The following is a 14833-nucleotide window of genomic DNA, read 5'->3' on the forward strand; positions in this document are numbered from 1 at the left end:
GACCCCGCACAGCCAGCACCCCCCGCACCCGGCACCCCGCACCCGGCACCCCGCACAGCCAGCACCCCCCGCACCCGGCACCCCGCACCCGGGACCCCGCACCCGGCACCCCGCACCCGGCACCCCGCACAGCCAGCACCCCCCGCACCCGGGACCCCGCACCCGGGACCCCGCACAGCCAGCACCCCCCGCACCCGGCACCCCGCACCCCGTCCCGCACAGCCAGCACCCCCCGGACCCCACAGACAATGTCCCCCGGCTCCCTGTACCCAACACTCACACCCTGCATCCCCCTGGGCCCCCAGGCAGCTCTGGGCACCCCTGTCCTGCACCCTGTGCCCACGGCCTGCGCCCCACACCATGGGCCCTGTGCCCCACAGCTGCGCCCCACACCATGGGCACTGTGCCCCACACCATGGACACTGTGCCCTACACCCTGCACCCTGCACCATGGGCTCTGTGCCCCACATTCTGCACCCCACACCATGGACATTGTGCCCCACAGCTGCACCCCCGTAGGCTCCCCACATCTCACACCATGCCCCCCGTGCCCCACAGTGCTCCCCATGCTCTGCACCCCTCACCACGCAGCCTGAACCCACACCGTGCACCCCCTGTGCACCCCTCACCCTGCATCCCCTGTTCCCCCTGCACCCCTGACCCTCACCCCGCAGCCCTGCACCCCTGGCCAGGCCGGGATGTTCTCGGGCACCGTGCGGGCACTGGCGGGGCATGAGCCGAGCCCAGCCCAGCCCAGCCCGGCCCGGCCCGGCCCGGCCCGGCCGAGTCAAGGCTGTGGCACGTTAATAATTGCCGGGGCTGGGGCCGGGCCGGGGCCGGCGGGGCGGGAGCAGCCCCTGACCCGCGTCCCTCCGCTCTCCCCGCAGGGCCAGCAGCGAGCAGGCAGCGGCATCGGGGACGGCTCCGGGACCCTCCGAGCGCAGCGGGCTCCGCTCCGGTGCTGCTGACAGGCGGCGGCCCCCGGCCCACCATGCCGTCCAGCGGGAGCCTGGACACCGGCAGCCCCGCGCCCAGCCGCGAGGCGCTCGACACGCACAAGGTACGGCCCGGTCCGGTCCCGGGGATACGGGGCACCGGCACATCCCGGGCATACCGGCGCATCCCGGGGGAGCGCGGCCGGAGGGCTCCGGGGCTCGGTACATCCCGGCCCGGGGCCTCCGGGGTTCGGCTCCGTCCCGCCCGGAGGCCTCCGGGATTCGGTTCCTTTCGGGGCCACCGGGGCTCGGCTCCTTTTGGGGGTTCGGGGGCTCGGCTCCTTCCCGGCCGGCGGGAGAAGGGGCCGCGGGGCCCCCGGTGCCGCAGGGCGGAGGGAACGGGGAAGCGGGAGAGGCCCGAGGCGCGGGCGGGCGGGATTAGCGCGGATTGAGCTATTCCTGGCGCCGGGCAGCGCGGGGAGGGGACGGGGACACGGACCTGCTGTCACCTCCCGGCTGCGGGGAGAGCTGGGGTGAGGCGGCTGGCACGGTGCGGGTGTCCCGCAGGATGGGGTCCATGCCCCATGCCAGGCGGGATGCACGGTGGCCTGTAACACTCGTGCCAGCCCTGCTGCCCCCTCGGGGGGTCCCGCTTGTTCCGGGGGTCCCTGCTGCTCCTCCATGTGTGACACCAGGCTCAGGAGGGACACCCAGAACCTGCTGGGCCGGGGTGGCCACTCCCAGTGCCATGGCTCTTCCTGTGGGGCAGTGCCCAGCAGCACAGGGCAGGGCTGGGCAGAGCGTGGGCACTGGGGCACGGCCAGCTGGACATCTGGACACTGTCCCACTGCGGGCACGGCCAGGTCGGGGTCACGTCCCGGTTCCTGTGACCGTGCCACGGCCAGGTCAGGGTCATCCTGGTTCCTGTCACCGTCCCACAGCCAGGTCAGGGTCACGTCCCGGTTCCTGTGACTGTCCCATGGCCAGGTCAGGGTCATCCCGGTTCCTGTGACCGTCCCACAGCCAGGTCAGGGTCATCCCGGTTCCTGTGACCATCCCACAGCCAGGTCAGGGTCATCCTGGTTCCTGTCACCGTCCCACAGCCAGGTCAGGGTCACATCCTGGTTCCTGTGACCGTCCCATGGCCAGGTCAGGGTCATCCTGGTTCCTGTCACCGTCCCACAGCCAGGTCGGGGTCACGTCCCGGTTCCTGTGACTGTCCCACAGCCAGGTCAGGGTCATGTCCCGGTTCCTGTGACCATCCCACAGCCAGGTCAGGGTCATCCTGGTTCCTGTGACCGTCCCACAGCCAGGTCAGGGTCACGTCCCGGTTCCTGTGACCGTCCCACGGCCAGGTCAGGGTCACGTCCCGGTTCCTGTGACTGTCCCATGGCCAGGTCAGGGTCATCCCGGTTCCTGTGACTGTCCCACAGCCAGGTCAGGGTCATCCTGGTTCCTGTGACCGTCCCACAGCCAGGTCAGGGTCACGTCCTGGTTCCTGTGACCGTCCCATGGCCAGGTCAGGGTCACGTCCCGGTTCCTGCTGGCCACCTGGGTCACGCTGTGTCACACGGTGCTGCTCCCCATCCTGCAGCCATTGGTCCCGGCAGCCCGAGGGGCAGGACCATGTGTCCATGGGGTGCGTCCACGTGTCCCTTAGGATGTGACTGTGTCCGCTGGGATGTGCCCATGTGTCCCCTGGGATGTGTCTGTGTGTCCCCCGGGATGTGTCCGTGTGTCCCCTGGGGTATGTCCCTGTGTGTCTGTTTGGATGTGTCTGTGTGTCCTGTGGGATGTGTCCATATGTCCCCTGGGATGTGCTCGTGTGTCCCCTGAGATGTGTCCCCGTGTGTCCATGTGTCTGTTGGGATGTGTCCGTGTTTCCCCTGGGATGTGTCCATGTGTCCCTGGGATGTGCCTGGCACGTTTTTGGCACAGCTGGGGGCATGGGTACCCCATGGCCAGGTCGGTCTTGCCCTGCAGGAGCCGGGAGCGGGGCGGATGCGCAGCCCCCATGCTTTGGGATGGTTCTGGGGGCACGGGGGGCACAGGGCAGAGCTGGGGCAGTGCCCGCCGCAGCCCGGTACCCATGGGCACAGAGCAGAGCCAGGGCAGTGCCCACTGCAGCCCGGTACCCCCAGTCCATGGCAGTGCCCGCTGCAGCCCGGTGCCCCCGGTCCATGGCAGTGCCCCTGCAGCCCGGTGCCCATGGGCACAGAGCAGAGCCAGGGCAGTGCCCGCTTCAGCCCGGTACCCCCGGGAGCAGGGCAGTGCCCATTACAGCCCGGTGCCCCCGGTCCATGGCAGTGCCCCTGCAGCTCGGTGCCCATGGGAACAGGGCAGTGCCCGCTGCAGCCCGGTGCCCCCGGTCCATGGCAGTGCCCCTGCAGCCCGGTGCCCATGGGAACAGGGCAGAGCCAGGGCAGTGCCCGTTACAGCCCGGTACCCCCAGTCTATGGCAGTGCCCCTACAGCCCGATGCCCATGGGAACAGGGCAGTGCCCGCTGCAGCCCGGTGCCCCCGGTCCATGGCAGTGCCCCTGCAGCCCGGTGCCCCCGGGCCCTGGCAGTGCCCACTGCAGCCCGGTGCCCCCGGGCCCTGGCAGTGCCCGTCGCTGGCAGCCGCGCTGGGCCAGGCGCTGTCCCGGGCTGACCCCGCGGGATGCGGCGCCGCCTCCCCCGCGGCCGCACGCCGAGGTCACGGTGCTGCCGGCGGCTCCGCTGCCCCCGCGGCCCCCGCGGCCGAGCCTCCCCCGGCGCCTCCGGGCGGGCCGGGCCGGTGGCTCCCGGCGGGCCGAGCCCCGCTGCCGGCCGGGGCAGCTCTGCACAGGCGGGATCCCCGGGGCCGCGGGCCGGGCTGTGCTGCGGTACCGCTCAGCGGGGCCGGTACCGGGGAGCGGGGCCGGTACCGGGGAGCGGGGCTGTGCTGGCGGTACCGCGGGCCGGGCTGTGCTGGCGGTACCGGTTAGCGGGGCCGGTACCGGGGAGCGGGCCCAGTACTGCGGATCGGGGCTGTGCTGGCGGTACCGCGGGCCGGGCTGTGCTGGCGGTACCGGTTAGCGTGGCCGGTACTGTGGATTGGGGCTGTGCTGGCGGTACCGTGGGCCAGGCTGTGCTGGCGGTACCAGGGATCAGGCCCGGTACCGGGGAGCGGGGCTGTGCTGGCGGTGCCCGGATCGGTTCTGTGCTGGCGGTACCGGGGAGTGGGCCTGGCGCCAGGGAGCGAGGCCGGTACTGCAGAGCGGGGCTGTGCTGGCGATACCGGGGAGCAGAGCCGGTACCACAGGCCGGGCTGTGCTGGCGGTACCGCGGGGCGGGGCTGGCGGTACCGGGGAGCAGGGCCAGTATCGTGGAGTGGGGCTGGTATCACTGAGCAGGGCTGGTACCAGGGAGCAGAGCCGGTACCGCTGAGCAGGGCCGGTACCGGGGAGCAGAGCCAGTACCACGGAGCAGAGCCGGTACCGCAGAGCGGGGCCGGTACCGCAGAGCAGGGCCGGTACCGCGGAGCAGAGCCGGTACCACTGAGCAGAGCCAGTACCACGGGGCAGGGCCGGTACTGGGGAGCAGGGCCGGTACCTAGAGCAGGGCTGGTACCATGGGCCGGGCTGTGCTGGCAGTACTGCAAAGCAGGGCCGGTACCGGGGAGCGGGGCCGGTACCGCGGAGCAGGGCTGGTACCACTGAGCAGGGCCGGTACCGCGGAGCAGGCCCGGTCCCCGGAGCAGGGCCAGTACCCGGAGCAGGGCTGGTACCACTGAGCAGGGCCAGTACCGCAGAGCAGAGCCGGTACCGGGGAGCAGGCCCGGTACCCGGAGCAGGGCTGGAAGCACAGAGCAGGGCCGGTACCGCAGAGCAGGCCCAGTCCCCGGAGCAGGGCCGGTACCCGGAGCAGGGCTGGTACCACTGAGCAGGGCCGGTACCGCAGAGCAGAGCCGGTACCGGGGAGCAGGCCCGGTACCCGGAGCAGGGCTGGAAGCACAGAGCAGGGCCGGTACCGCAGAGCAGGGCCAGTACCGCGGAGCAGGCCCGGTACCGCGGAGCAGGCCCGGTCCCCGGAGCAGGGCCGGTACCCGGAGCAGGCCCGGTACCCGGAGCAGGGCTGGAAGCACAGATCAGGCCCGGTACCGCAGAGCAGGCCCGGTACCGCGGAGCAGGCCCGGTCCCCGGAGCAGGGCCGGTACCCGGAGCAGGGCTGGAAGCGCAGCCAGCACTGCGCCATGCCGCAGCCCGGCCGCCGTTCCGCCGTTCCCCCCGGGCCGTTGCTTGGCAGCAGAGCGGGAGCAGCGCTGGGACGTGCCCGGAGCCCCGCGCTCCCTCCCGGGGACGGGCCCGGTGATGGACGCGCGGCGATGACTCAGGGATGATGCGGGCACCGGGGGGCTGCGGCACCGCGATGGGGCACAGAGCCCCCTGTGTCAGCCCTGCTGCTGCCCGGGCTGCACCCGCACTCCTGCCCGGCTTTTGGGGTGCCGGCTGTGCCCCCGGAGGGTTCTCTGTCCTGATGGGTGCTGGGGGCATCCCCTGGTTCCACAGCGGGGACCCTGCTGTCCCCTGGCCATGGCAGCTCTGCCCCTCCAGCTTTTCACCCTGAGGCCCCCTGACCCCTCTGGGTGCCCCCCAGCTGCATCCTCCCCTGGCACCCCCAGATCTTCCATGTACGTCCACTAAATGCTGCCAAGGCCTGGATGGGGCCAGGGAGGGACAGCTGGCTGGGGCAGTGCCAGTAGCCAGGGTGGCACTGGGGCACTGGGACGGGTGCCAGGGTCTCCCCTGCACCCCTGGGTGCTGCCCTGGCCTCACAGCACAGCGAGGCACAGGGAAAGGGGGCACAAGGACCCCCAGAATCCCCTGAGGCCCCTGTGCACAGGATGCTGCTGGATCTGGGATCCTGACACGGCCCTTGGAGCCCTCCCAAAACCTTCCAGCAGGGTGCCATGTGCACTGGGGCCTGGCCCTGGCGGGGGCTGCGGTGTCCCTGTCCTCATTCAGGGCTGGCAGTGCCAGCAGGTGCCAGGGCTGGGGGATCTGTCAAGGGCTGGGGGGTCCCCGCACAGGGTGGGCAGCTGAGTGTGGGTGGGTGGCACAAGGGAGCTGGCATGGGGACCATGGCTGGGGGCACCATGGCAGTGGGACACCACGGCCATGGGGCACCACGGCCATAGGGCACCAGAGCCATGGGGTACCACAGCCATGGGGCACCACAGCCGTGGGGCACAGTGTGTCCCAGTGCCATGGATTTTCATGCAGGACCCTCAGGGATGTTCCAGCTGCATCCTGAGGGCACAGCTGCCCAACTCGGGGGCACAGGGCAGCAGTGTGGCAGAGCTGGGGGCACACAGCAGCAGTGTGGCAGTGTCAGGGGCACAGGGCAGCAGTGTGGCACTGTTTGGGTCACACACAGCAGCAATGTGGCAGTGTTGGGGGCACAGGGCAGCACTGTGGCAGTGTTGGGGGCACAGGGCAGCAGTGTGGCAGAGCTGGGGGCACACAGCAGCAGTGTGGCAGAGTTGGGGGCACGCACAGCAGTGTGGCAGAGTTGGGGGCATGCAGCAGCAGTGTGGCAGTGTTGGGGGCACAGGGCAGCACTGTGGCAGTGTTGGGGGCACAGGGCAGCACTGTGGCAGAGTTGGGGGCACACAGCAGCAGTGTGGCAGAGTTGGGGGCACACAGCAGCAGTGTGGCAGAGTTGGGGGCACACAGCAGCACTGTGGCAGTGTTGGGGGCACACAGCGATGTGGCAGTGTTGGGGGCACAGGGCAGCAGTGTGGCAGAGTTGGGGGCACACAGCAGCACTGTGGCAGTGTTGGGGGCACGCAGCAGCAGTGTGGCAGAGTTGGGGGCACACAGCAGTGTGGCAGAGTTGGGGGCACAGGGCAGCAGTGTGGCAGTGTTGGGGGCACAGGGCAGCAGTGTGGCAGAGCTGGGGGCACAGGGCAGCAGTGTGGCAGAGCTGGGGGCACAGGGCAGCACTGTGGCAGAGCTGGGGGCACACAGCAGCAGTGTGGCAGAGCTGGGGGCACAGGGCAGCACTGTGGCAGTGCTGGGGGCACACAGCAGCAATGTCTCAGTGTTGGGGGCACAGGACAGCACTGGTGTCACACACACAGCAATGTGCCAGCCCTGAGGGCACACACACAGCAATGTGGCAGCACTGGGGGCACAGGGGGGCACAGGGCAGCCCTGGTGCCCCACACACAGCCATGTGGCATCCCCAGCGTGCAGCCCCCTGCCTCTGCGGCTCCCTCCCGCTCTCTGTCCCTGCCAGCCCCATCCCCTCCCTGGCCTCTCCCTCTCCAGCCCCCGCCGGCCTCTCCTCCTTCCCCGCTCCCCCTCCGCGGCCTCTTCCTGCTCGGCTGCTGCCGCTGCAGGCTCTGCTGGGGCTCAGGTGAATCCCAGCCCGCGCCGTGCCGGGGCCTGCCCCTGTGCCCGCCCTGTGCCCAACGTGTGCCCGTGGTGCCCAGAGCAGGGACAGTGCCCCCGGTGCTGGTGGCTCTGGGGGCACAGGGGCAGGGTCACTGCCCGGGGCCTGTTCCTGCTGCGCCGCCATGTTGGCACACGCGTGCTGCCAGCGCCAGGCTGGGCCGCTGTGGCACCAGGGGGCATGGGGCACTGCCAGCCGCTCCTCTGGGGCACAGCGGGCACCCCCGAGCAGGCGCTGCCCGCTCCGGGGGTACCCAGCTCCTGCTGCTGGCCCTCATCTCCAGGGAGACCCATGGCTGCCCGCAGGCCTGTGCCGTGGGGTGCCCACAGGGCCCTGCTGCGCTCCGTGTGCAGGGTTTGGAGGGTGGCAGCAGTGGCACGGTGGCACAGGGCAGGAGGGTCACCCGCTGAGGCTGTGCCACTGCCCAAGCATGGCAGGAGTCACTGTCACCCTCATAGGTGCCCTGGTGCTGCCAGCCCCGCAATGCCACAATGCTCCCCCCTGTGCAGGTGCCCGTCCCCAGCAGTGCCCACGGTGCCCGTGACCCCGTGCCCAGCCCAGGGGTGTAACCATCCTGTGTGTGTGTGGCTGGCAGGGGGAAGAGGAGCCCGAGGAGACCCCGAGCAAGGAGGAGAAGCAGGAGCCAGGCACGCCCATGAGGAAGGCCGGGCGGCCCGGGAGGAAGCGCAAGCATGCCCAGGTGAGCCACGGGCACGGTGCCAGCTGGGGGCACTGGGTGTCCCCACGGGGCTGCTTTGGTGACAGACAGCTCCTGGTGTGCCATGGGCTGTCCCGTGTGCCAGGGAGCTGAGGCAGAGCAGCCCCCTGAGAGCCAGAGTGGCTGTCCCTCCCCTCCTGTGCCCTCCTGTGCCCTCCTGTGCCCTCCTGTGCCCTCCTGTGCCCGGTGGCACTGTCCCACCCCGTGTGACTCTGCTCCATCGTGCATTCACTCCCTGCCTGGGTGGCTTTGACCCTGGGAGCAGAGCCCCATGAGGGTCTCCCCAGCCCCTGCCCATGGGTGATGCCCACCCAGCACTCAGCCCTCGCTATGCCATGGGCACCGTGCCCACTGGGGTCAGCTGGGAGCCACAGATGTGCTGGACAGGCCCCAGGGCTGAGGACACTCGTGGCTTGTCCCTGCCAGGCCATGGTGTGTCCCAGTGCCACAGGGGTGCCACCTCCTTGCAGGGTGGGCACCTGGCTGGTGCCAACATGAATTCGGTGTGAGCAGAGGAGCAGGTGGAAGGTGCCCTTGGGCTCTCCCAGGCTCAGAGAGTGTCCCCAGGCCTCATCCCCACAGGAGGGGACAGGAGGGTGACAAACAGGCCCAGGGTGATGAGGGGACAGGGGGATGACAAACAGGCCCAAGTGATGAGGGGACAGGGGGATGACAAACAGGCCCAGGGTGATGAAGGGACAGGGGAACGAGCAGGGCCTGGGGCACAGACAGAGCTGAGGCCTCTCCACCCTTAGAAGGCTGCAAATCCTTTTGGGAGAAGTTTCTGGCAGCCAAAAGGGCGCATCCTGTGCTGGGAGGTGTCAGGTCCGAGCTGCCTGTCCTGAGGTCCCTGATCCCTGATCCCTGTCATGCCTGCCATCCCTGATCCCTGCCATGCCTGCCATCCCTGATCCCTGTCATGCCTGCCATCCCTGATCCCTGTCATGCCTGTCCCTGATCCCTGATCCCTGATCCCTGTCATGCCTGCCATCCCTGATCCCTGATCCCTGATCCCTGATCCCTGCCATGCCTGTCCCTGATCCCTGACCCCTGATCCCTGCCATGCCTGTCCCTGATCCCTGACCCCTGATCCCTGCCATGCCTGTCCTGATGGTTCCTGATCCCTGCCATGCCTATCCCTGGTCCCTGCTCCATGCCATGCCGGTGCCAGGGGCACAGCCGTGTGTCACAGTGTCACCCGAGGCAATGTCAGTGTCCCCCGGGTTTGGGGCAGTGTCCCCCGAGGCAGTGTCAGTGTCCCCTGGGTTTGGGGCAGTGTCCCCCCGGTTTGGGGCAGTGTCCCCCGGGTTTGGGGCAGTGTCCCCCGAGGCAATGTCAGTGTCCCCCGGGTTGGGGCAGTGTCCCCCGGGTTTGGAGCAGTGTCCCCCGAGGCAGTGTCAGTGTCCCCTGGGTTGCTGGCAGTTTCCCCCGGGTTTGGGGCAGTGTCCCCCGGTTTGGGGCAGTGTCAGTGTCCCCCGGGTTTGGGGCAGTGTCCCCCGGGTTTGGGGCTGTGCGGGCTGGCCGGGTCAGCCCCGGGCCGGCAGGAACGTGCGGGGCGGGGGAGGCGCTGCTGGAGAACAATGCTGGCACGGGAACGGCAGCGGGGCCGGGGAGCAGCGGGGCTCGGCCAGCACGGCCCCAGCACCCTCGCACCACGGAGGGACGGCAGCAGTGCCAGGGCAGCGGGCACAGCCTGCCCAGAGCCGGGGTGGGTGCCCGTCCCGGGGAGTGTGCTCCGACAGTGCCACGCTGTGCCAGGGCTGGGGCTGGTGCTGGGGCTGGTGCCAGAGCTGGTACTGGTACCAAAGCTGGTGCTGGTGCTGGTGCTGGTGCTGGTGCCAGAGCTGGCACCGGGGCTGGTGCCAGAGCTGTGCCACAGCTGGTGCTGGTGCTGGTACTCATGCCAACAGCTCCAGTGCCAGCAGAGCAGAGCTGGCATGGCCAGCCCCAGGCAGTGCCAGGGCAGCCTCTGCAGATGTCAGCCACGAAAAATCTCCTCCCTGAGGAGAGCCCGCTGTGCCAGGGGCACGGGGCAGGCTGAGGGCAGCTGGCATTGCTGTGGGCACAGCCTGGTGCCAGCCAGCCTGGCCCCTGGGATACCCAGAACCTGTGCCCAGGTGGGCAGGCAGTGCCCGCTGTGGCAGGCACAGGGCAGGCTGAGGGCAGCTGGCACTGCCGTGGGCACAACCTGGCCCTGGGGGTGCCCATCATCCGTGCCCAGGACAGGGGAAAGGCACCGGGCCGTGCAGAGCAGCCTCCTTGGCGGGCCCAGCCCAGGCAGGGAGCAGCAGAAAGGGCAGAGCCCGTTCCCAGAGCCCGTTCTGGGGCTGGAGCTGCAGGAAGGACGGCTGGGGGGGCAGGAAGGGACAGCGGGGCCGGGAGGGGACAGGGACAGGGACAGGGACAGGGCTGGGGAGGGGACAGGGACAGGGGCAGGAAGGGGAGACTGGGACGGGAAGGGGACAGGCCACTTGGACCCCACAGCCCCCCTTAACCCCACAGCCCCCCCAAACCCCAAAATCCCCAGAGCCCGCAGCCGCCCCGAGTGTCCCAAACCCCTCTGCCCCGAGCGTCCCCAGCCCCGCTGTCCCGGCTCCTTCCCGTTTCCTGCCGTTTCCTCTCCCGGCCCCTGCATTGTTCTCACACGGATGCGGCCCCGGCAGCCGCGGGAGAGGGGCCAGGGGGGCCGGGACCCCTCAGCTGCATTGGGACCCCTCAGCTGCATGGGGAGTGACACCGGGACCCCTCAGCTGTATCGGGGAGTGGCACCTGGGACCCCCTCAGGGACAGGGGGTGCGGCAGGGGCCGGGTTTGGGACCTGTCCTAGTCTGGGATCCGTCCTGGTATGGGACCCATCCTGATCTGGGACCCATCGTGGTTTAGGACCCATCCACGTTTAGGAGCAATCCCGGTCTGGGACCTGTCCTGGTCTGGGACCTGTCTTGATCTAGGACCTGTCCTGGTTTAGGACCTGTCCTGGTTTAGGACCTGTCCTGGTCTGGGACCTGTCCTGGTCTGGGACCTGTCCTGGTTTGGAGCCCATCCTGGTTTAGGACCTGTCCTGGTCTGGAATCTGTCCTGGTTTAGGACCTGTCCTGGTCTGGAACCTGTCCTGGTTTGGAGCCCATCCTGGTTTAGGACCCATCCTGATTTAGGACCCGTTGTGGTTTAGGACCCATCCAGGTTTAGGATCAATCCTGGTCTGGGACCTGTCCTGGTTTAGGACCCATCCTGGTTTAAGACCCATCACAGTTTAGGACCTGTTGTGGTTTAGGACCCGTCCTGATCTGGGACCCATCCTGGTTTAGGACCCATCCTGGTTTAGGTCTGGGCCCTATCCTGGTCTGGGACCCATCCTGGTCTGGGACCTGTCCTGGTTTAGGACCTGTCCTGGTCTGGGACCTGTCCTGGTCTGGGATCTGTCCTGGTTTAGGACCCATCCTGATTTAGGACCCATCACAGTTAAGGACCTGTTGTGGTTTAGGACCCGTCCTGGTCTGGGACCCATCCTGGTTTAGGACCCATCCTGGTTTAGGTCTGGGCCCTATCCTGGTTTGGGACCCATCCTGGTTTGGGACCTGTCCTGGTCCAAGCCCTGTCCTGGTTTAGGACCCATTCTGCTCTGGGACCCGTCCTGGTCTGGGACCCTTCCCAGGCAGCCCATGGAGGGACAGGCCAGGGGGGGACAAGCCAGGAGGGACAGGCCAGGGGCTCCTGTGCCCCGTGGCACCAGTTGGGTACCTCATGGAGGAAGCGGTGCCCATCACCTGCCATCCCCCTGGAGCTCGTGCCCTGGTGCCAGCGGCCCCTGGCAGTGGGCAGCACCTGAGCTCACACCAAGGCCCCCAGCTGGACCGTGTCCCCTCCTGGGCTGTCATCAAACGGGACATTGTGGCACCTGTACTTCAGTGGGGACAGGCAGGGAGAGTCCAGTGCCCGCTGTGCCACCCTGGCATCACGCTGTGCCAGCCTGGCATCACGCTGTGCTGTGGGAGAGCACCAGGGCCACCTGGAGGGAGTGGCAGCAGCTCCAGGGTCTGTCTGGGGGTGCTCAGGGCCAGGGCTGGGCTGGGCTGTGCCTGTCACACACACACACACACACACACACACACACGTGTCACACACCTGTCACACGCACACCTGTGTGTTTGGTCCTGAGAGTGCCATGGTGGGTTGTCCTGGTCCTCAGGGTGACACAGCAGCGTGTGCTGCTCATGAGGGTGTCACACCCACGTGTCCTGGCCCTGGGGCTGCTGTCCTGGTCATGACAGTGTCACATCCATGTGTCCTGGTCCTCAGGGTGACACAGCAGTGTGTCCTAGTCCCAAGGGTGTCGTACCCATGTGTCCTGGCCCTGGGGCTGCTGTCACACCTGTCCTGGCCCCAGTGTCCCTTTGGCATGCCTGGCACCTGGCACACCTGGCACACAAGGGGTGGCACTGGCTGTCCTGGCCCCAGTGTCCCTTTGGCATGCCTGGCACCTGGCACACACGGGGTGGCACTGGCTGTCCTGGCCCCAGTGTCCCTTTGGCATGCCTGGCACCTGGCACACCTGGCACACAAGGGGTGGCACTGGCTGTCCTGGCCCCAGTGTCCCTTTGGCATGCCTGGCACCTGGCACACACGGGGTGGCACTGGCTGTCCTGGTCCCAGTGTCCCTTTGGCATGCCTGGCACACCTGGCACACATGGGGTGGCACTGGGTGTCCTGGCCCCAGAGTCCCTTTGGCATGCCTGGCACACCTGGCACACATGGGGTGGCACTGGGTGTCCTGGCCCCAGAGTCCCTTTGGCATGCCTGGCACACCTGGCACACCCGAGGCGGCGCTGTCCCTTTCCAGCACCATGTGCTGCTGTCCCCTCCCTCCCCGTGTACCATCACCAAGCCCCCCTTTCCCCCCCAGCAGGCGGAGAGCAGTGACAGCCCCAAGGACACGGCGGCCGCCCCCAAGTGCCCCCCGGCGTGCCCCGAGGCCAGCCCCGCCGAGCCGCTGCCCAACGGGGACGTGGAGGGCGACGCCGAGGAGGCCGGGGGCAGCCCCAAGGGCGGGCGGCCCGAGGAGGACGAGGCCGAGAGCCCCGCGGCCGGGGAGGCGGGCCGGGCCCTGGAGAACGGCCGCTGCACGCCCAAGGAGGGGCTGGACGCGCCCGCCGACGACGGCGACATGGCCCCCTCCGACCCGCAGAAGAAACGCGGCAGGAGGAAACTGCTGGAGGGCACTGAGAAAGGTGAGAGAGGAACCCTGGGGAATCCTGTGCCAGGGACACCAGGGACTCCCAGAGACCCCCAGGGACCCCCAGGGACACCCAGGGACACCAGGGACCCCCAGAGACCCCCCAGCCCCTTAGGGACCCCCATCCCCTCCGACCCCCAGAAGAAACGCGGCAGGAGGAAACTCCTGGAGGGCACTGAGAAAGGTGAGAGAGAAACCCTGGGGAATCCTGTGCCGGGGACACCAGGGACCCCCAGGGACCCCAGAGACACCCAGAGACACCCAGAGACACCCAGAGACCCCCAGCCCCTTAGGGACCCCCATCCCCTCCGACCCGCAGAAGAAACGCGGCAGGAGGAAACTGCTGGAGGGCACTGAGAAAGGTGAGAGAGGAACCCTGGGGATCCTGTGCCGGGGACACCAGGGACCCCCAGAGACCCCCAGGGACACCCAGGGACACCAGGGACACCAGGGACCCCCAGGGACCCCCAGCCTCTTAGGGACCCCCATCCCCTCTGACCCCCAGAAGAAACACGGCAGGAGGAAACTCCTGGAGGGCACTGAGAAAGGTGAGAGAGAAACCCTGGGGAATCCTGTGCCAGGGACACCAGGGACCCCCAGGGACACCAGGGACCCCCAGAGACACCCAGGCACACCAGGGACCCCCAGAGACCCCCAGCCTCTTAGGGACCCCCAGGGACCCCCAGAGACACCCAGGCACACCAGGGACCCCCAGGGACCCCCAGCCCCTTAGGGACCCCCATCCCCTCCGACCCGCAGAAGAAACACGGCAGGAGGAAACTCCTGGAGGGCACTGAGAAAGGTGAGAGAGGAACCCTGGGGAATCCTGTGCCAGGGACACCAGGGACCCCCAGAGACCCCCAGGGACCCCCAGGGACACCCAGGGACACCAGGGACACCAGGGACCCCCAGGGACCCCCAGCCTCTTAGGGACCCCCATCCCCTCTGACCCCCAGAAGAAACGCGGCAGGAGGAAACTCCTGGAGGGCACTGAGAAAGGTGAGAGAGAAACCCTGGGGATCCTGTGCCAGGGACACCAGGGACCCCCAGAGACCCCCAGGGACCCCCAGGGACCCCCGTCCCTCTCCGGCCCGCAGAAGAAACGCGGCAGGAGGAAACTCCTGGAGGGAGCAGAGAAAAGTGAGAGCCAAGCCCTGGAGGCTCCCTGCTCTGGGGACCAGACCCCAGGGACCTCCAGAGATTCCCAGAGACCCACAGGGACCTAAAGACCCCCAGAGACCCCCAGGGATTTCCAGGGATGCCCAGAGACACCCCCAGCCCTCAGAGACCCCCATAGATCCCCATAGACACCCAGCCCCCCAGGGACCTCCAACCCCTCAGGGACCCTCGTCCCCCCAGAGACCCCAGGAGGGCTGTGCAGGTGATCCCCACGGTCCTGGGGACAGGAGCTCATCTGCTGGAGCCCAGGTGGTCCCTCTGGGCCCCGGGACAGCCGTGTCAGCATTCCCAGCTCTGGCACTGGGGCCTTCCTGGCTGGAATCATCACAGACTCACCGGCCATGCCGAG

At 68.7% G+C, this 14833-nt stretch overlaps 1 protein-coding gene across 3 annotated transcripts in view; it reads left to right on the forward strand.

Annotated features, from left to right (window-relative positions):
- Positions 1-904: 904 nt before the first annotated feature.
- DNMT3A (DNA methyltransferase 3 alpha) overlaps positions 905-14833 on the forward strand; it is a 38085-nt gene continuing 24156 nt past the window's right edge. Inside the window, exons 1-3 of one of the 3 annotated variants that reach the window (XM_063153279.1) lie at positions 905-1060; positions 7950-8054; positions 12976-13300. In XM_063153279.1, the coding sequence (XP_063009349.1) occupies positions 992-1060; positions 7950-8054; positions 12976-13300 (499 nt within the window). In that variant the 5' untranslated portion in view covers positions 905-991. Of the gene's footprint in view, positions 1061-7949; positions 8055-12975; positions 13301-13609; positions 13668-14833 lie in introns of those variants that run through there. The other 2 variants (XM_063153280.1, XM_063153281.1) reach the window with 2 other exon arrangements.

This window comes from Melospiza melodia, chromosome 3 (genome assembly GCF_035770615.1).
Source record: "Melospiza melodia melodia isolate bMelMel2 chromosome 3, bMelMel2.pri, whole genome shotgun sequence".
Classification (NCBI taxonomy): domain Eukaryota; kingdom Metazoa; phylum Chordata; class Aves; order Passeriformes; family Passerellidae; genus Melospiza; species Melospiza melodia.